The 23,645-nt window shown below is 44.3% G+C and overlaps 1 protein-coding gene across 4 annotated transcripts; it reads left to right on the top strand.

Annotated features, from left to right (window-relative positions):
- On the top strand, window positions 1–21,846 carry LOC125745480 (inositol hexakisphosphate kinase 1-like). Of its 4 annotated transcripts, XM_049018390.1 has the most exons (8): window positions 1–205; window positions 293–467; window positions 2,846–2,925; window positions 13,946–14,316; window positions 16,236–16,425; window positions 17,294–17,472; window positions 19,021–19,196; window positions 19,589–21,846. In XM_049018390.1, exons 4-8 carry the CDS (start codon window positions 14,094–14,096, stop codon window positions 20,105–20,107), a joined length of 1,287 nt encoding a protein of 428 aa, XP_048874347.1. In that variant the 5' UTR covers window positions 1–205; window positions 293–467; window positions 2,846–2,925; window positions 13,946–14,093; the 3' UTR covers window positions 20,108–21,846. The 4 variants fall into 4 exon arrangements, with proteins under 4 accessions (XP_048874347.1, XP_048874345.1, XP_048874344.1 ...); XM_049018388.1 differs by lacking the exon at window positions 2,846–2,925; XM_049018387.1 differs by lacking the exon at window positions 2,846–2,925 and having other exon boundaries at window positions 293–952.
- The last annotated feature ends 1,799 nt before the right edge of the window (window positions 21,847–23,645 follow it).

Genomic DNA, 23,645 nt, shown 5'->3' with positions numbered 1-23,645 from the left:
CTATCATTCAAGGCGATTTTTCTGTCCCTGCTCTGCTAGTCAAAGTCAAGTTAAAGTTTTGCTATTGTCACCTTCGTCAGCATCATTCAATGATGATACGCTGACATGAAATTTCGATCTCGTTGGTCGTATTGCAAGAAACAACACTAAGACATTTCAACGCGACATATTGAGACATGGCCACAAGACACAGAAAGAAAAAAAGGTAACATACGGTTTAAAAAACAGTTAAAAATACAATTTAAAAAAACAATATTGCTGTTCCGTTTGACTGGTGGGCATTTTTTTGTAGTGGGGAAACGGTGGCTGGAGACGGGAATGTGATGATGCACAGAGAGGGGAGAGAAAAATAGCAGCCAAACCCTCCACCCTCATACTTACAATCGCAGCGCTGGCGGCACCCGGGTAGGACGAAACGAGTGTGAAGGGCGACTGGAAAAACTGTGCTGTAGCTGTATACCACGAAAGTAGGTAACAAGACACTGTCTGATACATTAATTGCCGACCATTCTAGGCAGCATTATAGCACGCAGGGATACGCAAGTGATACCTCGGGCTGCCCCCGATCATGCATTTATGCTGTTGTTTTGCTGCTCGACCTGTCAGTAGTCAGTGAACTTGCGATGCACACCGAACCTCATTGGTGACGTTAGCATGGTGCCTTTACAGGCGAATGCACATCAGACTACTCGGACACGTTTTTCAGAGAACTCGTTAGTTCGCCCTGGAAATATTAGTATTAGTATGGCTACCATGCTGATGTTAGGGGTTTGGTGTGTGTGTGTGAATTAGAAGGCTAGCTAGATATTTAGCAATGCAGCTAAGAGTACCAACAGGCTCCGGTTGGCAGGTAAAGTATATGCTGATTAGTGTAGAGTCTTAGTGGCGTTTGAAAGCGATCTCACCCTCCGGCTGGTACTATGAGAACATGACGAGGCTCCTACCGTAACGGGTAAGTGGATTTGTTACATCAACCTTACATGTCGAAATCAAATAGTTGGATAGCCAAAAGACGATGTTAATCTGCAGATGTGACAGCATTTTAAATCATACGTGTAGTACTAAAAGTAATCTCTAGCGATACTTTCTTTTCCTCCAAAGACACGCACAAAACTGGACTGCTGTTAACAAAGATTAGCTAGATAAACAAATGTGGGCTATTGTATATTTTTATTTCATTCATTGAGATGTCACGTTTTTTCCTCGATGCGAACTGTTCAGGTCATGTTTCCTGATACCATGTAGCGGCATATTTAAAATAATAGCTTATTATTTTGCTGGGGACTGCCATGCAGTCGGTGGGGCATACGGTGTTATTTTATAAACACTGTTTATTACCTACGTTTATGCCAAATTATGATTAGAAACATTGTAAGACTGAAAACCCTGTACCTTGCATTTCATTAGAACTGGTAAATATCGTTTTAAATTTTTAAGGTGAAAAATAATATTTTACCAAAGCAGCGTTCATTTATGTGTCAACTTCTGAATTAAATGTCCCAGATAAAAGCGGTTAATTTTGTTTGAAAAGTAAATGAATGTTACTGTCTTTGGGCATTGTACATGATAGACTACCAGTACTGTAAACACGTCTCTTTCTTATCAAAACATTTATACACTAAAAGAGCCACTGACACAATACCTATTGGTTACTTGATACTTGTAAACTGAACAATGTAGAGAATACTTGGGGAAATATGTGTCACTTCTGGCAAATTATGTATTGTAAATAGCTTGTCCTGTTGAAAACTGAGACTTAAACTAACTCGACTCAACTCTTGCCTGACTTGGCTGCATTTTATCGTGGATGTGCCTAGATAGCAGGCATGTATCTGGTTTTCCATATTAGATATCCAGTTTTTTTTAGCATCTCCTATATAAACCAGTACTTGGTGAATTTAGTTCAAGTGCTTAAGCCAGTTTTGTGTCCTGGTGAAGCTGCAGATGTTTGTATAGTGTAATTTTTTTTGCTTTTATTTCTGAATTCTGAATCATGCTGGTTGATGACTGGGCTGTGGATAGTTGTCATCCTTTATGTAAAGAGGAGATTAGTGTAGTTTGGAGATGCAAAGGCCTCTCTGGAAAGTCTTTTGTCTTAAATAGTGCATCATGTCATTCTCATTGACAATGCATGTCCTGTTTTCTTATCTCTAACTACATGATGCCTCCAAAAAAAGGTTATGGTCTTTTACACCTCTGGTTGCAGTTGTTGTATCAGTGTCTAGCAAACCCTACTGACCATGGGTGGATGAGGATGAGCTCTGCAGGCTGTTAAATTCCTCATTTTGTTTAGTTATCTTTTCGTCAAAAAATAAAACACAATGCACTGCCTAGAGTGATACTGGCTTTGCAAAGACCTTCAATGTACTGGAAGAGAAAAAAAAAAAAGATTGATTTGCGAGTGCTATTTTAGATGCAATAGACCTTACAGAAGTTCTATAGGGGAGGGGGTTTGTGTGCCTGCAATTGTGTGCCATTGAATGATTCTCATGTCTCGGTATTGTGTTTTAACTACATGTTAAATATCCCCTGCGGGGCTGAGGTAAATTGTCAACTATTTTGATTTTACCAATTCCAGGATGACCAGGGGAGCATAGTCTTTGAAGCCTTTGTTTTATTTTATAAAGGAGAACTAGTTTTTTGCTCTTGCTAACAATTGTTCTTATTCTCATTGTGTATTTTGGCCTTGACAGCTAGCCCAGCACCCGGCTCATGTTTGCTCAGTGTCTTGCAGCCTATCAAGGGAAGAAGGGGGGGGGGGGAACCTGCTGATAAAGAAAGACTCCAGGGGCTATGACTAATTAATCTCCGTTCAGACTTTGAAATCCTACTGTGACCACTCCAGGCCAGCCAAAGGCACACAGCAGTTGTGATTCATCCAACATCCCTTCAGTCCCGGATTGGGCAGTTACTGAAATCAGGCCGGTAAGGATTCTGACAGGGCACAGTGTGCAGACAGGCTCTCGTGGTGTGGAAGTATTCACCTATTTCATATTCCTCCTATGATTAAAATCACCTTTGCGGCTTAGCAGAGGACCCAAGCTATGGGTCTGAGGTGACTATAACTTTGCCTGTTCCAACCAGGTGTGCTCACTTTGCATAACGCTGTCCATTCTACCTACCTGCAGACCCAATCACATTGCACATGCCACTGACTTTTCCTTACCTTTTTTTGAGAAATAGTACTGAACCTTTGCCCCAATTCCAGTTTGAACTGATGTGCAGGTTGCACTGTGCCAGAGGTGATTTGAACGTACTTCATTGTCCAATCCCTTCATGAATAATCCCCACAAGCCCCTTTTGGAATTCAGGTGACATTCTAGTAAAGCTTCGACTAGGACAGGCAGCAGCTGTGGAGCTATGCTGAGTTATAGCACAGTCACATGAAGCAACAGGATGTTCTGTAGGACCAAGAAATGGACCAGTTTAGGATTAGATATCAATTATGCATTGAATGACGTCCAGGACTTTGGTTGCCTTTGGATTTCTCTTCTTAGTAAGGTGAGTCTTCTATTAAATAAATTCTACATTGACCTGAGATCTTTGTCTGATGTGTTGAATGGTGGGTGGTTTATAGTAATGCAGACAAAATTGATGGTGACCGGTTGTTTCTTTTTTCTGGTTGCGGTTTATCTTTACTGTGTACCAGTGTGACCAATGCAATAAGCTCTTACAGCACAAATGAAAAGATTTCCATATTTGCCAAGGATGTGAGACATTGTTCTTGATAACGACCTATTGTGAGTGCACAAGGAGGGTCACAAGCATGTATCAGCTTGGAAGTCTTTGTGTGATTGTGTGTATTGTATATCTGAGATTACTGACTTCGCTGCAGAAAATCAGTTCTGTTTGTTTGTCTTTCGCTGCACGACCTCATCTCGCTTGGTAACAATTTGCCGGGTTTAACTTACTCGGAATGCTCTGTAGTTGTGAACAGTACTGTGATCTTTTTTAGACTTTTCCAGTTTCTATTGTTTTTGTATTCCAGCTTAAATGTAATAATCCATCCATCCATCTATTCTCTGTTACCGCTTGTCCTATTCCGGATAAGTTCTAACCCCCCCTCCCGCAACCCTAAATGTAATACTGTATGGTAAATAAATGCCAGCTAAATTAAAAGGATGCTGTTTAGTGCATGCATTGCTATCAAACTTCACTAGGCCAAAAAGTGTATTGATTTATTTTGTATTCATTTACAGAGCATATTCCTTAGCATTTTTGGACCCGTTTCCCAGTTCTTTAAAAATTCCAAATCCAAGTCCGTTTCTGAAAACATGAACCATAATCATAATGAGTGGAAAAACTGAATTATTTTAAAAGTATTTTCTGAGTAGAGTATTATGGGAGTTATTGACAAATTCATATATTAAATACCAGAATTATCCATCCATCCATTGTCCAAACCACTTCAGCCCATCACAGGGCACACTCACACACCATTCACTCACACCTACAGGCAATTCAGTGACTCCAATTAGCCTCAGCACGTTTTTGGACTGTGGGGGGGAAACCGGAGTACCTGGTGGAAACCCCACGACGACATGGGGAGAACATGCAAACTCAACACACATGTCACCCAGGCGAATACTCGAACCCAGGTCCCAGAGGTGTGAGGCAACAGTACTAACCACTGCAGCACCATGCCACCCCTTATCAGAATTATTACCATGATTAATTATTCTGTCATAGTGGTATTTGTTTCCTTATATTTCCATAGGGAAGCAAAACACACATTTCATTTTAACCAATGGTCATTCAAAGTCTATTTTTTTCCTTCCATCTGAGAACTTTCAAGTGCTTTGTTTGCAATATACACATATCCACCAGGGTTTGTGCTTTGCTATGAAGGAGTTCCTCAATACACCCTTTAAATAAACACCTTCGGATGGAGATAGTCTTGTTCCTATCATCTGACACGTAGACTCCTTCAACATTTCTTGAATTTTTCTCAAATCTCACCTTTTATCTCCTCGAGCTAGAGTTTAGCAGATGCATGTATGCATTATAACATAGACATATTGTAAGGAATTCTAGCCTTATGGGTGTGACATTGGCAAACATAATGTCTGCCAAGAGCATGGACTTGACTGTTTCAGTGAGTCAGTCTGCATATCTTTTCATGTAACCTCTTAGGTTGGATATAAACAAATCGTCAATCCTTCATATATTGATTTACATATCGGCGTAATGGATGTGACATTAGATGGACTTTTGCATGAAATTGCCCTTATATAATACATTGTATACTTGAGACTTTAGAAATTGGTTGAAGGCTTCATCTGAACCCACCACTGAGTTGTTTTTTTTTTCTCTGTAAGTTTGTAGGTTAATCTCTGCTGATTCTCTAAACCCAGTCCATTATATAGGCCAGTCCATTATATAAACTAGTGCATTATATAGTCTGTTGTATAGACCTCACTTTTCTCTTGACAGTTCTCCAGCTGAGGTAGTTTAGCTTAGCGAAAAGTTTCTTTGTTGCCGCTGTAAAGCATCTCAGTTGGAAATACTTTGGGAAAAAGTGCTTTCAGAAATGTCAGGTTTCACTTCAAGTTCTTCAGATGGCATTAAAATTGTAAGATTCTTTTTTTTTTACAAACTCCTATGTCCCCTAGACTGGAAACCTTTCGGCGAACTTCGTCAGTTCCTTAGGTTCTGGTGGACTTTGAGTAGTCTGTCTGGTACTTGGAAAATACTACGAAATGTGCAGTTCGAAACACCAATATAGAGATGGAGCTGTGCAGATAAAAACGATAAAAATTGGCAAAAAAAAAGCTGTCCTGTGGAAGGGGGGTGATAAATGGTTTGGGTGTTATATTATTAGAAAGAATTTCAGCCTTGTGATCTGTGAGAACTATTTGTATCCATTTACAGAAGTTCTTACCACAACCAAATCTGGATAGTAACTCATAGTGACAGACCGACTCAACACCATCAAAGACCTTTTCCTCATAATGAGTTTGATGAGGCCTTCCTAATGTACATATTTTTCAACAGTTTGCTAAAATTACGACACCAGCCGTCAGCCTCTGACTCTCATGCCAATGACTTAGAGAGGAAGTTAGTAACCAACCATGCATCCATCTTCACATTTGTTATCCAAAAACCAGGTGATAATATATAGTCACAGAGTACTCAACCTATTGTTTGAAACAAAACTTTGGCCTGGATTTTTACTTTCTGAACCTGATCTATCCACCTCTGTTAGAATCTCCAGTTAACCTACCATTATCTCGTAGAGGTTGTAGATTTCCTGGATGACATCTGCATGATGCAGAGAGAACATACTAACTCCACACACAGAGTGAAGGTGGGACTCAAACCTTGAGCCCTTGAAGGTGTGTGGCACCAGTGCTTATCAACTGGACCAGTGTAACCTACTGAGCCCATAGTTCTAAATGCTTGATGTAAAGTTTTGTGCCAGGCCCAAACTTTTCGTCTTGATCATAATGATTTGGAGTTCCAGTTCTCAATGGACCGTCCTGTCATAGTGCATCCAGGCATATCCATCCCCAATTATCTCTAAATGTCACATATATTAAAATTGTTGACGAGATGCTGAAGGGCAGTTATTGATCAGGTGCAGTGTAGACCAGAGGATCGATTTCTAAAATGGATCTATAAAGTAATTAATGGCTAGTGATGAAGTAGTCAAAAATATATGTATTTAAAGAATACAAAAAGATTAAGACCATATATATTCATTAAGTCAGCCTTTAGCCCTTAATAGAGGGCAATGTTTGATTATAAATCTTTCATTGGGTTTAGGGATTGTTCTATCTGTAATGGGATGAATTTATGTAAGAGGGTTTGAGCAGCAAAAGGACACTGCCTCTTTCATAATTGGAAAATTTTTAGAAAAGTTATTGCATGTCTGTGTTTGGCAGGTAAAATTATTCCTGGCTGCAAAGATTAATAGTGAGTTTAAAGGAAAATATTGGCAGATGGTCTATGACCTTGTGTGTTTTAACTGGGTAGGACGGTCTTGATGATGTGATTATCCACCTCATGGCCATGTACCCCCTATATTATCTTGACAAATTACTGCACATCAAAGAGCCATGTGACCACCAGGATACAGCACACCAGCTACACTGCGCTTTGTAAAGCTGTACTTAAAAGATGCACCATCGTTTGCACCAGAACATCATTTTATTGATGAAACAGCATTTACAGCAGGTAATGTTTTAGAATAAATGCTCAGTTAGCTTGGATTCAGAGGTGGAAAGTTCTGTTCCAGAAAGTAGAAATCCCGACCAGGATTTTGTTTCAACCAGCCAGTTGAATATAAGGAGTGACAGTCATTCAGTATTCAGTTGATTGGTTGAAACAAAACCTTGGTCAGTATTTGCACTTTCTGGACCTCTGCTAGAGTTACGTAATTTGTATGCTATTCGTACCTTTCCAAGGTCTTTTGGTGATTCACCGTCAAATGAATGTTATCGCTCATGAAGTCTCCATATTTATTGCATTAAGTTGAAGTGAATTGGAATTTACTCTAAAGGGCTGAGATTTTGAGCCCTATTGAATTGAGCAGACAGATATCTATCTCAGTTAGGCTCCTGCCTGTACACAAGTGCACATTCCTGCAGAAACCACACTATTATTTTTGCATACAAGACACTTTGTCTCATTATTTCTGTTTTAACGAAGGCATGGTACAAGTACACAATCAATCAACAGAACAAAACAAAACAAAAAAGTAAAAAAATCACCAGCAAAGCAGCTGTATTGGGACAATGAAGTGTTTGTACGTTTGAAGGTACCGCAAGCAGATGATGGAACCCAGCTTCTATTCAAGACACAGGAGCCGTTTAGGGATAAATGCATAGACATGCGCATATAGACATTGTAGTCCCTCTAAGGCTATGAAGTATTTATATATAACAAATAGAGTAGAATATTTCAGAAACATTTTATGGGTTTAAAAGTAGTTTAAAATAAGAAGCGAAAGCTCTTGCAGTGTGAGGAAGAGCGAATAATCCATGAATGCATCAATCCATGAGTATCCCATTGAGCAGTAATTACTTTGTGACTTTTGTGACATGAGTCATTGTCTTACATGGTATGGCAAATTGGAGATCATGCTGAATCTGATGCAAGCACAGCAGCTGAGCTTTGGGTTTTAATTTCTTTTTAATAGTGTGCTCATTTCAGCACGACACCCTGATTTCCCGTCTCAGTTTAATTGTGACGGTACAGAGCCACTGGGATCCAGCTGAACTGAGCTAGTAGGTCAGGTCAGGTTTGTGGTTCACACTGGTAGAGCCTTTATGCATAGACAAGACATGCAGTTCATGTTAGCATATGCAGCTCATATAGGCTGAGAAACAGCTTCTTCCCCACAGCTGCCAGTGCACTCAGTAGTACCTTACAACGTCAATCCTCCATTCCACCCCCCTACCCACACAACATGGTACTGCCATTGAACGCTGTTTTGTTTGCACAGTCTGCTCATTTGCACAATGTATATGTCAGTTCCCACTCGTATCAGTATTGTATCTTGTATCATATCCAATCATCAATATTGCATCTTGTATTAATATTGCATCTTGTATCATATTCAGTCATTTCCTCTCTACTTCCTATCAGCACCTTATATTTCAGGCTGCCTCATGTATAATTTAACACGCAAGCATAATTTACATTTCTGTCTCTATTTTAATTATAATTGATTGCATTTGTATGCATTTTATTTGCACCTGGTTGGATGCTAACTGCATTTCATTGTCTCTGTACCCGACCTCAGCAACAATGGCAATAAAGTTGAATCTAATCGTACACTGTCCACCCCTCTTTGAAGGACAGTTTTACACACACACACACACACACACACACACACGCACACACCAACACAGGAAATAAGGTGCCTTTATTTGGGTTTTATTGCCAAAACCGCTTGAATAACAAAGGGACAGAAGAGCAAATTGGGCTGGGGATTTGGCAAGTGATATTTTTATACGTTTCATGTTGTCCTTTTGTTTCTGGTCTGTTTGTCTTGTTTTTTTTTTTAAAAAAACCCTCAGAAACAGTGTGGTTTATACCCTGTGATTAATTGCAGCTAGTGGGCCCCACGGCCCTCACTCACCCCATCTGGGAGTCTTTTACATCATTCTGCATCTCCTGCAGAAACGCAGACACCTTGCCACTGGGACCTGGATTCCGTCCATAGAGAGCCCAGGCCTAGCGGAATAAGGCCACTGTGCTGTTCTCATTTTCAGCATGGTGAGAATATGTAATGCAGTCTGTGTACCCCTGTCATGCATATGTCCATGCTGTTTGGACCTTGAAAATGCTATGGTGTTTAAGTGAAGGCTAGTGCTTTCCCAAACCTCAGCGGACACTCTTTTGAGATTAAGTCTAAGATGAGCTTTGTTGATCTCAGGAGGATTTAGAGGGATGTTGGAATTTCTTTAAGTCATGCATGTATCAAGCACTTTACTGTCAATCCATATATAGTGGTTTGACTGTGAGCAATAATAAAAACAACGATTATCCATCCATTTTGTAAACCACTTATCCTTCTGGGTCACAGGAGGTCGGGAGCCTATCCCAGAAGTTATGGGCACAGCCGGCAGATAACAACCCAGGATGGGGGGCCAGCCCATCGCAGGGCACACTCACACACCATTCACTCACACATGCACACCTACAGGCAATTTAGTAACGCCAACTAACCTCAGCATGTCTTTGGACTGTGGGGAGAAACTGGAGTACCTGGAGGAAAGCCCATGACGACATGGGGAGAACATTCAAACCCCACACACATGTGACCCAGGCGGAGACTCGAACCCGGGTCCCAGAGGTGCGAGGCAACAGTGCTAACCACTGCACCACCATGCCGCCCCCATGATGATTCTTATTCTTATTATTATTATTCTTATTATTATTATCTAGTGGCCTTTATTGTCAAGCCATTCTCCCATAGGTACACACAGGCACGGAAAATGTTCCCCCAGGACCACAGTTCAACAGCAAGTAACAGAAAGAAGAGCTTTGGCACTACAGTATGTAGTGCAAAACACAGGGCAGTCAGTGCAAGACAAGGCAGGCTGGACATAAAACTACATACAGTACCAGTCAAAAATCTGGACACAGCTACCCATAGAAAGGTTTATTTGTACTATTCTCTCTATTTTAGAATAATTATAAAGACATCAGTACTATAAAATAACATCTATGGAATTATGCACCTAGCCATGCACTTAGGCTTACAAACATTTGTGAAAGAATAGGTCCTTCTGAAGAGCTCAGTGAGTTCAGCCGTGATCCTGTCGTGGGATGTTACCTCTGCGATAGGTCAGTCTGTAAAATTTCTTCATGATAGATTAATATAGATATTCCATGGTCAACTGTAAGTGGTATTATTGCAAAGTGGAAGAGTTTTGGAACAACAGAAACACAGCCATGAAGAGGCAGACCAGGTAAAGTAACAGAGGAGGGTCACCGAGTGCTGAGGCGAATAGTGTGTAAAAACTGCCAACACTCTGTTGGCTGAACAACTGCAGAGTTACAAACTTCCTCTGGCATTAACCAGAGTACAAAAACTGTGCGCTGGGCGCTTCATGGAATGAGCTTCCATGGCCGAGCAGCTGCATGCAAGCCTCACATCACCAAGTACAATGCCAAGCGTCAGATGGAGTGGTGTAAAGCACGCTGCCACTGGACTCGGGAGTGGTGGAAACATGTTCTGTGGAGTGACGAATCACACTTCTCTGTCTGGCAGTCTGATGGATGAGTCTGGGTTTGGCAGATGTCAGGAGAATGTTACCTACCTGACTGCATTGTTCCAACTGTAAAGTTTGGTGGAGGGGGGATAATGGTATGGGGTTGTTTTTCAGGGGTCGGGCTAGGCCCCTTAGTTTCAGTGAAGGGAACTCCTAATGGTTCAGCATGCCAAGACATTTTGGACAATTCTATGCTTCCGACTTTGTGGGAAGCTTTTGGGGAGGGTCCTTTTCTGTTCCAGGAAGGCTGTGCCCCAGTGCACAAAACAAGGTCCATGATGACATGGTTGGGTGAGTTTTGTGTGGAAGAACTTGACTGGCCCGCACAGAGACTTCAACCTCATCAGGCACCTTTGGGATGAACCTGAGATTATGAGCCAGGCTTTCACGTCCAACATCAGCGTCTGACCTGAGAAATGCTCTTCTGGATGAATGGGCAAAAATTCCCACAGACACACTCCACAATCTCGTGGAAAGCCTCCCCAGAAGAATGGCAGCTGTTACAGCTGCAAAGGGGGGACCAACTCCATATGGATTTACAATAGGATGTCATAAAAGTTCCTGTAGATGTAATGGTCAGGTGTCCCAACACTTTTGTCTATGTATTGCATCTCTAAATATTTCTTTTCATATCAGTATTTGAAAACTGTTGGGGTGTCCCAATACTCAATATTGTGCATATGCCAAACACTCATTGTAATTTCTGATGTTTTTAGGTGAGGTGGCCAGGTGATGCAACACTCTATCACCCCTCTTTGTAGGCAGCTTGGCATGTCCAAACTTTTGACTGGTACTGTGTACATTGTGCTAGATTATTTATTCATAAACAACACCTTCATTGCTCTTATTCTGTATTAGGGAGGATGAATGTGGAGCAAATTTAACATTATTTGAATTATCGTTGGTCTCTGTACTAAACTAAGTGGCAGAACTGCTGGGAATCCATGTTCTTCACCTCTGTCTCCAAAATTGTCTCCTTTTCCTAAGTGCAACGTTGTTTATTTAGTGCTGATTGATTCAGATGATGTTGATCATTGATCAGCCGTGGGACACGTACAGGCAGCGGGTTAGGAATCTACACCCATGTCCAGTAAATCATGGGTTTCAATCCTGTGACCAGCAGAGTAATCATATCACCTCTGGGCTCTTGAGCGAGGCCCTTGACCTCACCTGCTCCCAGGACACTGGCTGACCCAGCTTTCCTCACTTGTGCGCCTGCTAAATAAATAAATGTAAATGTCCGTGCTTCAGTTGCAGTACTTGGAAGCGTATCCCAAAACACTACTGCCTTTTGTGTACTAAAATATTTAAACTGTTCTGGTCTCAGATGTCCTGTTAGATTCTGTTTGGGCTATGTGTTCTTTAAGCTAGTCTACAAGCATAATGTAATAGAAAATATAATCATCAGTTAACTTCATGCTTCCCATGATGGTTTGAATGCTAGAACACCCCACTCAGTCACAGATGGATGGATGGATCTGTGTGTCTCATTATTTATATCTGACATGGCAGGTTCGGACTGCCCAGAAGGTCGCTGGTTCAAATCTTGGTTGCCGAGAAACTGATGCTACCGTTGATCCCCTGAACAAGGCCCTTAACCCTAAGCAGCTCCAGGACCATTGCCTGCTGGCTGACCCTGCATTCTGAACCTAAACCTGCTCTCACCCGTATAATGTGTCTATGTAATGTGTCTATGTACCCTATGAAGGGTAGGCAGAAAGACTATTTCCCCACAGCAATAAATAAAAGTATCACAATACTATACTGATTACAATGCACATAGAAGGAAGGTCCTATGTACATTCATCAAACCTCTCTGTGCCTCTCTTTGGACAATAGCATCTGATGAATGTACTGTAGTAACAATGACTGTTGTGATCCGGTGAGGCTTTCGAGTAGGTGGAGTTTTATAGGGAGTAGAGAAAACGGCGGCATACCCGCATAAGAGCCGCTGCTTCACAGAACAATGACTCTCTGTGGCTGCAGGTGCAGCGTCGAGCCGTTCTAATTTTGGTTAATGGAGTGTAGAGGGCTATCATTAAGAGGCCGTTTAATGAACTGGATTTTATTGTTTTACCCTTTATAATAACAGGGCTCTCTGTGGGGGTTGGCGTTCGCATGCTGCACCTGTAATTTGCTTTGCAGCTGTGCTGCTTTTGTTTATTTCTGTAGGTAAATTGGAGACAATTTGGGCTTGCTTGGGGTCATGCTAATGGAGTTACAGATGGAGTAATCCTTTTCTGATGTGTTGAAGGACTCTGAACCAGGGGGTGTGTACAGGGGCGGGGCATAGGCACTGTCCCCAGCTGAAAGCGGATTGGCCCCTGGGATGCCCCCTCTACTGTCACTCACTGATTCAAAATGTACCATTGGCTAATAATGAGGAAGGCCCCGCTGTATGAATTATGGCCCTCCACCTTTGATCTCCTCTGAATTGACTAAATTGACCCACTGTCTGTGCACTGCAGGGTCTGGGTGCATGTGTCCTGGCGTGAAGGAAGTGATTTGTGAAGCCTCAGTGAAAAGGTGTGGAGTCCTGCACGTTATGTCTTTCTGATTCCTGCTAGTTACATACCTGGCAGCCATGCTCTTCATCTGGTTTAGCCTCGGGACCCACAGTTATCCCTGGTCATTGAATAGCAGCTCAAATAAAAAAAAAAAATTGAACCAAATTTATTTCACACAAAAAAGGGCGATGTGTAGACGCAATCGAACAGTGTTTTACAGGAAACTGCATATTCCATACATGTTGGACACAAATTTGTATGCGTAAATTTCATCTGTGTTTTATAAGCTGGGCATTTGTTGAAACAAAAATGTGTTTTGATTTTATTTTTAAATTTATATAAGACAATTTGTCAATTGATCTATAACCACTATAAACTGACACCCTTTGTAAAGGGTTTGTTTCAGGGTGAAGGTGTTTATTCCTGCTCTACTAATATTTCTTTCTGCCACATGCAGTTCAAAAATACTCTGGAAGCTGTCGCTGTAGTCCCAGCACCTACTCCCTGGTATAAAAATACTCACCATGTGTTCCAATTGAAATGTGGGCTTCTGTTCAGTATTCTAAACTCCACAAATACTCTGGAATGTAGGTGCTCTTATGGCTCTTATGATTAAGAAATTGTTACAGGTCTGGGGACATAATATGTGATTTTATCCAATTTTATTAAAATTCCAAATTCCTAATGCTTTTCTCACTCTCTCCCTCTGTCCAGTGGGATCGAGTAACAGCACCTGATCTGGGTGCTCTGCGAGGTGGGCCTGTCTGACCGGTGTGTGTAGCTGCTGGCCTGGCTGTAGGAGCCCCCCCCTGCTGGCCAGACCCGCACAGCTGAGCCAGCCGCCACGCAGCACACCCACGCGATGTGCCTCTCAGGCGCCATGAACGCGGGCAAGCAGAGCACGAGCCTGGAGCCAGGCGCGAGCCGCGGGGTGCTGCTGGAGCCCTTCATCCACCAGGTGGGCGGCCACACCAGCATGATGCGCTACGACGACCACACCGTGTGCAAACCGCTCATCGCCCGCGAGCAGCGATTCTACGAGGCTCTGCCGCCGGAGATGAAGGAGTTCACCCCCGAATACAAAGGTGAGTGGGCGGGGCCAAGCTCAGGTCACCTGATTCTTCCTGACCTTCAGCTATAGAACATCAGTCTAACTTCCCTGGCACAAGGGCATGATGGGCCGTTCCTCGGGGCAACATCTACTGAGGGGGCACCGGCTTAGCAAACCGCTAGCACCACCGCCTTACCCCCTTCCTGGCAAACATCACCTCTGGTCCTTTCCCTGGTATGCCATGTTCGAGACAAAATTAGATTGGGTGGCACAACCTGCCAGTAGGGGGCGCCGGTGGTGAAGCTTTCCCAGGACCCCATGTGGGCTGACTGTGGCCCTGACACAAGCTGCCACGCCAGTACAATCGGGCTGGATCCCGAGCCTCAGTCCCAACGTGGAGAGCAAGGCAGCCTCTCTGACAATGTGCAGGCCGGGGCCGCTTCCTGAAGCCGGCACCTCATCCACTCTTAAATCTGTTTAGACGGCACATTCTTCTCCTCGAACACAATGACAAACTGCGCATCGTAAGAGACGAGGCGGCGACCTCAGCGTCCAAGCGGGAACGGCGCCCGGACAGGCTGGCCCGCAGCAGCACACCGCAGAGTGTGCCTTCCCAGGACGGCCGTCAACGGCGGACGGCTTATTTTAGTGATGTATCGTGCTCACTTTACAGCACTCGGCTTCATGACGTAAAAGTGTTTAAATGTGGAAAACTCCTCTGTCTTCCATAATGTGGATTGTAAAGTAAGTTTGTTAAAGAAACACAGAAGTTTACATTGATGAAGATTCCATTCTACTGTCGCTGTGATTGTTTTTGTTGTTGTCATAGTGCAGTTTTTCACAATATATTATTACAGTTATATAATAATGTCCTGTCCTGAGTTGTCTGCCTGTCTGTCCATCTATTATTATTATTATTATTATTATTATTATTATTATTATTATGTGGGTGCTTTGGCAATAAAAGGGCCTCTGGCAGTGTCGCTGCTGGAAGGAGCAAGCAAGCTGACTGATGTTCACCTGACAAACGCTGCTTTGTCCCTGGACAATGGCACAGAATAACATTTCCGGAAGATGAGACATCCTGTCCTGCCACTTGCCTGTTTACGCACGGCGACATGCTGAGCTGCTAAGTGCCTTACCTGTGCTCTGCTCAGTGTCGGGGAGGCGGCACGGTCGGGATCGCAGAGTAAATTTGCCATTACGTAGATGTACTTTTGATAGCTCTGTGTTCTGCTATGCTGTTTCTCATCCACTGAATAATATTAATTCCTTGTGTTTATGATAGTCGGTGTTATTCTGCATTGCAATGAGGACATTGGCAGGATTCGTGGGCTTCTGTCAACTCTCACATTTTTTTTCTGTCCAAGTATCTAGGTGAGATGTTCACAGACTGGCCAGGGTGTGGGGGCGGTTTGTGGCTCTGCAGGTTAGGACTCTATGCCCGTGATTGGAAGGTCACTGGCTTGAATCCCAGGGCTGGCAGACGGATGCTGCCATTGGGTCCCGGGGCGGGGCCCTTAACTCCCAACTTGACTCTAACCTGTTTACATGTCTGTGTTGCATGGAGAGCAAGGTGGGGTCCGTAAAAAAAAATTAAAAATTCCCCATGGGGATGAGTAGAGGTCACTAGTCTATCCTTCCTGTTATTCCTCTGTCCATGTTGGTCCCTTTTTCCAGACCCATTTGCATTTTATTGATTTGGCAGATGCTTTTGTTCAAAAACAAACAAAATGTGAAAACCAGGTCATACAGTCCTTAGGGCAATTGGGGTAAAAGGCTTTGCTCAGGGTCGCAACACAGACATAGCAGTCTCACCCACTGAGCCATACAACACCCCTCTGGCCCCTCCTTTAAAGAGATGAATCCTAAGGTGTGTTTCCTGAGTGTACCTCTCTCCCCCCCAGGTCTGGTGCTGGTGTGCTTCCTGAGTGTACCTCTCTCCCCCCCCAGGTCTGGTGCTGGTGTGCTTTGAGGGCGACTGCGACGGCTACATCAACTTGGTGGCGTACCCCTTTGTGGAGAGCGAGGCCACGGGCCGCGACGACGTGGCCGAACCAGAGCATCCGCGACGCAAGCAGTCCCGCCGGAGCCTGCACCGCGCCGGCAGTGACCACAGGGACGATGCCGAGGGCACGGAGAGGTGGGGGAGTGGACTAGGGAGGGACAAAAGAGTTTTCGGGGTGATGAAGTGAGTGCTGAGCCCTGCTGTAACAGGGGCAATTCTAGGGTCAGCATAAGAGGGCCCATAATTCATACAGAGGGGCCAGCCCTTATAATTAACCAATGATATGGTTTAAATTAGTGAGTGACAGGACAGAAGGCCAATCAACTTTCAGCTGAGGACAGTTCTTCTGTGCTCCCACCCCTGAATACACCCCTGGGGATGTAAAGGTACAGTATGATAGCGTAAAGATCCAGGGTGTGTTTTACGTATCCTGTATGTCTGCTTCTCTGCTCAGGCAGCTTTCCAGGTCTAAACCAGGGATATCGCCCCCAGTTTTCATTGTGCTCAAGACTCAAGCTGCTGTGCTAACAAAAAAATGCAGGATTATTTTTGCTAAATTCCAATGAGTATTTCACCTAGGGTGACAGTAAGTCCTGTGACACAGGGCTCAGCAATATCACTATAGCCATTACACCGTCAGCTCGGGGAATGAGGCATGGAGACGAGAAAATATAATCCATTTATATTCTTATCTTAAAAGCCTCTTAGGTCTCCCAGTGATGCATATTTCAAATACAGACATAAACATCTCTGAGGAAGACATGCTGGAATTCTGTTTAGGAGAAAGTGGGTTCCGCTTTTAAGAACCATGACCACTGGATTATCCACTCCAAACATCCCAGATGGGATTTTATAGCCCCTGCTCAGTCCCGGCCATGTGAAACGTGTTAGGACCCTGTAACCCACATGCTTGGCACATGTAGGCAGGCCGAATAAATATAAGATGTAAGACAACGTAGTAAAAGACGCATCACCACCGTGCCCATCTCCCCCCTCCCATCAGCCCCCAGGAGCCAGAGAGCCCCCACCTGCATCTGCTCCACTCGGATGTCTCCTTCCGGATGCTGGACGGCAACAGTGGCCCAGCAACGGAGAAGATTGGCCACAATCCTTGGAGCCTGCGCTGCCACAAGCAGCAGCTGAGCCGCATGCGCGCCGAGTCCAAGGACCGGCGACTGTACAGTATCCTCCGCAGTGCCCGGCGGGGGAGCCCGTGTCTCACTCCGCAGTGCCCGGCAGGGGGAGCCCGTGTCTCACTCCACAGTGTCCGGCGGGGGGAGCCCGTGTCTCACTCCGCAGTGCCCGGCGGGGGAGCCCGTGTCTCACTCCACAGTGCCCGGCAGGGGGGAGCCCGTGTCTCACTCCGCAGTGCCCGGCGGGGGAGCCCGTGTCTCACTCCGCAGTGCCCGGCGGGGGGAGCCCGTGTCTCACTCCGCAGTGCCCGGCGGGGGGGAGCCCGTGTCTCACTCCGCAGTGCCCGGCGGGGGGGAGCCCGTGTCTCACTCCGCAGTGCCCGGCCGGGGAGCCCGTGTCTCACTCCGCAGTGCCCGGCGGGGGAGCCCGTGTCTCACTCCGCAGTGCCTGGTGGGGGAGCCCGTGTCTCACTCCACAGTGCCCGGCGGGGGGAGCCCGTGTCTCACTCCACAGTGCCCGGCGGGGGGAGCCCGTGTCTCACTCCGCAGTGCCCGGCAGGGGGGAGCCCGTGTCTCACTCCGCAGTGCCCGGCAGGGGGGAGCCCGTGTCTCACTCCGCAGTGCCCGGCCGGGGGGAGCCCGTGTCTCACTCCGCAGTGCCCGGCGGGGGGAGCCCGTGTCTCACTCCGCAGTGCCCGGCGGGGGGAGCCCGTGTCTCACTCCGCAGTGCCCGGCGGGGGGAGCCCGTGTCTCACTCCGCAGTGCCCGGCGGGGGGAGCCCGTGTCTCAATCCGCAGTGCCCGGCGGGGGGAGCCCGTGTCTCAGTATAAGGCCTCCTTCCAAGTACTCCTCAGATGCTTATAGATTATGTCATCTAAGCCAGTGGTTCTAAAACCCTGGGCACTGTGGAACACTGGGCAGTTAATTTCCAAAAATAAATGACAGTTTATTGTATATTTTTTCAGTGTTTTACGACCCCTTGTGCCTGCAAACATCAAAAGGTTTGAAACCCCAGTTCTAAGCTATCATTTCTCAACTGGTGGGTCGCAACCCAAAAAGGTTGCAGGACCATTTTCATTGGGTCGCGGAGTGTGTGGTTAAACAGATATGTATTTTGAAGGTTTTCCAGTGCATGATGGCATTGTGCTACTCTTACTGCACTGTTTCTTTTTTAATAAATTAGGTTAAAAAAATCTGTGGGCTGTGACCAAGGAAATATGTGGGTCTTGAGCAGAGACTCAGTGGGACAGAGTTTCAGGCCAGGAACATCACACCTAACACCATGGGCGTGGTAAATTTTATCCCTGATGCACTTGAGGGGGGGGGGGTTCTGAAGATAAAATTTGCTGACCAGGGGGGTGATGATATTTATTGAGGGGGGAGTCCAGATCACAGCCTGCAAACAGGGCAGTTCTCTCGATTAGCCATTTGGGTATTGGTCCTGCTGCTAAACCAATTGAGAGCCCCTGATCCAAGCCTCGATCCATTATTACCAAGGAATTATTGGCAGTTTAGCTCTGTATGGCACCGGCCTTTGCGGGTTCAGATGGTGTCGGCCCGCCACGTGGAGGAATTCCTTGATGCCCCTGCCTGTCAGAGTTCCTGCTGCTGGAGAACGTGGTGCACCGCTTCGGCCGTCCCTGCATCCTGGACCTGAAGATGGGCACGCGGCAGCATGGCGACGATGCCACCGAGGAGAAGGCCGCCCGCCAGATGAGGAAGTGTGAGCAGAGCACGTCAGCCTCGCTGGGCGTGCGTGTCTGCGGCATGCAGGTGAGGGAGGCTACGTACTGCTCTCGGCCCAGCAGAGGGCGGCATTGAGTTAGATCTTAATTGATAAGCAGGTCCGGCTCACAAGGCATGAGCAGCTGCTTAGGGTCCAGTGGCCACCAGGGGGCCCCCTTCAGATCAAAATGGGAAGGAGGATGAGAAATGAAAACTAGATTAATCACATCTTGCTTAGGGCCCCAAAAAGGGTTGTGCCAGGCCTGTCGATAAACATCCATTTATAGATATTTGTTGGTAACGCAGCCAAAAGTTTTACTCTAATATACAGAAATATAAGCTATTCCGATATTTTCTGCTGTGCATGTCACAGTGTGCGATAATGATTAATGAATTGATGAATAATAAATGTGCCTTTCACATGCTTGCTTTTTACGCAGGTCTACCAGGTAGACACGGCGCACTACCTCTGTAGAAACAAGTACTACGGCCGTGGCTTGTCCGTGGAGGGCTTCCGGCAAGCTCTAAGCCAGTTCATGCACAACGGCATCCAGCTACGGAGGGACCTGTTCGAGCCCATTCTGGACAAGCTGGTTCGCCTTAAAGCGGTGCTGGAGAAGCAAGCTTCCTATCGCTTCTACTCCAGTTCCCTGCTCATCATCTACGAGGGCAGGGAACCCAGGCTCAGACCGTCGGGGCAGGATGGGTCGGCGGTCCACAGACCTTCAGAACCTGCCCTATTACCTTGGATCCCGGCGGCCTCCAGTGACCTTCCTCCGCAGCCCCCAGCTGCTTTTCCCCCGCCATGCGTCGATGTGCGCATGATAGACTTCGCTCACACCACATTCAAAGGTTTCAGAGATGACCCCACAGTTTACCATGGGCCTGACAAGGGGTTTGTGTTCGGCCTGGAGAGTCTCATCAGGGTTCTGGAAGGCATTCGGGAAGAGACCCAGTAGCTAGGAACAGGGCATAATAAATGTGCAAAGCCTTTCTGTTAGCTCGGATCTGAAATAAATGCCCAGCAAAGTGGATGCCATGCCAGATGTGGTCTCCATATAGTTGTTATGGTCGCCCTCATTAGCACATAGTAGGATGATAAACTAGGTCACTTATCACTCCCACGAGGGATTTCCAAATACTGCAGCAAGTCGCAGGAAGCTCAGAGAGGGTCCCTGCTGGGGTTTGGGGGAGGGGGGACCTAGAGAACCGGCTATATGGTGAATGTAAGGGAAGAACCCGGTTTGGTTCCGTAACCATGGCGCTGTGGCTCAGCTGTCCTGGAAAGGACTGGGAGTACTTTGTTTTTATAAAAACTGTGCATCTCCCGCTGAAATCCCACATCTTTTGTGAATATAAAGAAAAAAAAAACGATTCATGATTTTTGGATTATTTTGCGAGGTTATTTCACCATTCAGTTTTCCGCGTCTGTGTGTAGAGATGTATATTTTACATGTATTATGTGCAGATAGAAAGAATTGCATAATATTAAAAAATGACATTTATATTTGTATATGAACTATATATGTATAAAAGTAAAAATATATAACATTTAAATATATGTGATGAACCCTTTCAGCAGTTGTTAGAGCAGGATTGGATATGGAGTTTTATGTGTTAGGCTGGAAGTTACCTGCAATCTCCCTTAGCACTTATGATGCAGATAGCTGTGGATAGTGTGAGCATCACCGAAACCATCTAAATGTTAATGTTAAATATTAATGATTTGCCACTAACTTTCTACGGTCCTTCACTTGAATAATCTACAGCAATATATTGTTTCCTGTCTGTGAGGTTACTGTCAGTTGTGTTCAAGTATCAGAAGACATATTGTTGATGGACAGCTGTGCTGGACTCTGCAGGGTGTCGCCAGGTGTAACCTGACTAGAGGCAATCCGCCTTAAGCAGCAATCATTTCTGAGAAAGTTCTCCAGACATGCAGCAGAAGAGCTTTTGTTATTGAGCTGTTCTACTTCACAATGACAAACATTCCTTAAGGAGAATAACATATTCTGTTTGTGTATCACAAAGTGATTGAGTCTTTAGTGGCTTTGCTTCTAGTAAGAGTGCATAGAGATCTTTTCCTAATCTTGGACACAATAGAATATTTTTTTCCCCCTGTGTTCCCATCTCCCATCACTATGCACCATATAGTTGCGTTCCTGTTTAGATCAATCTGCATGCAGTAGGCTAAATCACTTTTAAGGGAAAAAAAAAATTATATGTTGCACTAGGAATTAAATTGTTTGTACTTTTAAATGTTTTTTTTTCCCTCTCGTTACAAACTGACAAAATCATTCCCACGCGTCTAATCTTCGTATTGTCTATGCCAAAAATAATTACAATAAAAACAGAATTATATAGATCATTTTTTTTCTAATCCTTTTCTCACTTTTCCTCAATGTTTCTCTTCCACTGCAATATTCATACTTTGCTTTTTAGTTTCTGGGTTACAGACTCCTTTGTGAACAGAGCAATGGTAAAATGATGTATTTGTTCCAAACATTAATATAATTTCATTATTGCTCCAGCGTAATTTTTAAAGTGACTACAGTTAATTTGTGAAGGCGAACCTTTATCTCCAGACCTAGCTGATTTTTAGTTACATGTTTTGTTGCAGTTCATAATTCTTCCCAGCAGAGGGCCACAGCTCCGTTTTGTCCACCCTGGCTGGGTGCTGCTTATTTGTGGTGGTCTATTAGTTCAGTGATTCCCAACCGGGGGTACGCGTACCCCTAGTGGTACGCGAGCACATTACAGGGGGTACGTGGAAAAAAATTTTATATTTAATTTCCCTGATGATGGGTAAATATTATCAGCCATTCCATTAGCTGTGCCCTGGTATAGAAAGAAAATCTATCTGGGATGTGTTGCTTAATGAATTAAATGTTCAAGTTATGGAGATTTAATAAAATGTTTTAAATTTGATAATCAGTTGTACGTTCTACTTTTATTGAATCATCAACACATTTGACAAAGGGGGTACTTGTGGTATGAGAATCTCTCAGGGGGTACACAATTCAAAAAAGGTTGGGAAACACTGTATTAGTTGCTGGCCTTTCAAATCACCAATGACAATGAGAGTTTCCATGTATGAAACACTCTAGTTTTGTCTATAAGCAGGTTCCACTGTCTTCAAAGTACATTAAATGTAAACATTTTTGTCTGAAAGGGGGTTTTGGGATTGTTTAGCAATATGACAATTCATTATAAATGTATGTATACAACTTGATTTCAGTTACCTTGACACTAGTCTTTTGTTTAAAGGGATTGTTTACATTTCAGCCACATTTTTGCAGTGGAGAATAAGGACTAAATGATGTTGATCTAGCGTGAGATGTGGCAGAAGCTTTTTGTCAGCCTCTTGTAGTTTGATCCATCCATCCTCCTTTTAGCTGCTTATCCCAGAAAAGGTCGTGCCACTTATCCCGGACAAGGTTGCAATATCCCAGCCAGCTTATTGCACAAGTCAGGGGTACAGCCTGGACAGGATACCAGTTTATCTCGAGGTCTTATAGTCATACTATTTGGCCTGTTATTTTTAAAGTATATTTGGCTTCTATACAAACCTAAACTGTCTGTGGTGGTTTGGTAGCACTGTAGACACCTCCAGTGTTGTCAGTTTGACCGAAACCCTTGCTCTGTGTACGGAGTGTGTCACGTCTCCCAGTGTTTGCGTAGGACTCCATTTTGCTCATGCTGTCCAGGTGAATTGGTTACTCTAACTTCTTTATTGCGTATATGATTGTGTGGGTGTGTGTGCCCTGTGATTGACTGGTGACCTCTTGAGGCTGTTACTTGCCTTGCGCCCTGTGTTGCCTGCGTTACAGTCCAGCTTCACTGTGAGTCTGGATAAGTGGTTATGGAAGATGAATGACAAATCCAGCTGCCAACCAGGGCACCTGGGTTCTCCTGCTGTGTTTCGTAGTAAAGTTGTACTACTGGTTATGGCCAGTAGGTGTCAGGCCTGTCTTCATAATCGGGCGTGTTTTATGGAAGGTTGATAGTTAACAATTAAGGATATGCTTTGAAGAGCATAATTTTCTATTAATGCAGTTTAAGCTGCAAAAATAATGATTCCTGTGATTTTATTTTATTTTGAGTTTCTGAAAAGAGTAATTAAAGAAAATACAATAAGTTAATTAAACAAAAGTAATATGACTGAAAATAAGGTAAGTCCTACGCTAATTTGGTGGCTGGAGAATGTGACTCCATGGTTTCTCTTGTAGTATAGAAAAAAATGTTAAAGAAAAACACATACTGTCTGGTTTGTGTACTCAAAATAATCATTTTGCCAAACATCCACAAACATAAACTGAAGTTTTAAAGATTTAAAAGTGTCATGGTTGCTGTATACTTAAATTCACATTATAAAAATAATTTAATAATAATCTAATTATTTTGTTGGCCAGTTTACAGTCCATTTATCAACCATGTGATTAAATAACCAGACCAGTGATTTATTTTTATATTTCCGTAATATTAGTGATAGCATAA

The sequence above is a fragment of the Brienomyrus brachyistius genome, chromosome 6 (assembly GCF_023856365.1).
Source record: "Brienomyrus brachyistius isolate T26 chromosome 6, BBRACH_0.4, whole genome shotgun sequence".
Lineage (NCBI taxonomy): Eukaryota > Metazoa > Chordata > Actinopteri > Osteoglossiformes > Mormyridae > Brienomyrus > Brienomyrus brachyistius.
The sequence above is the reverse complement of the archived record's forward strand: the minus strand, read 5'-3'. Positions and strand labels throughout refer to the sequence as shown.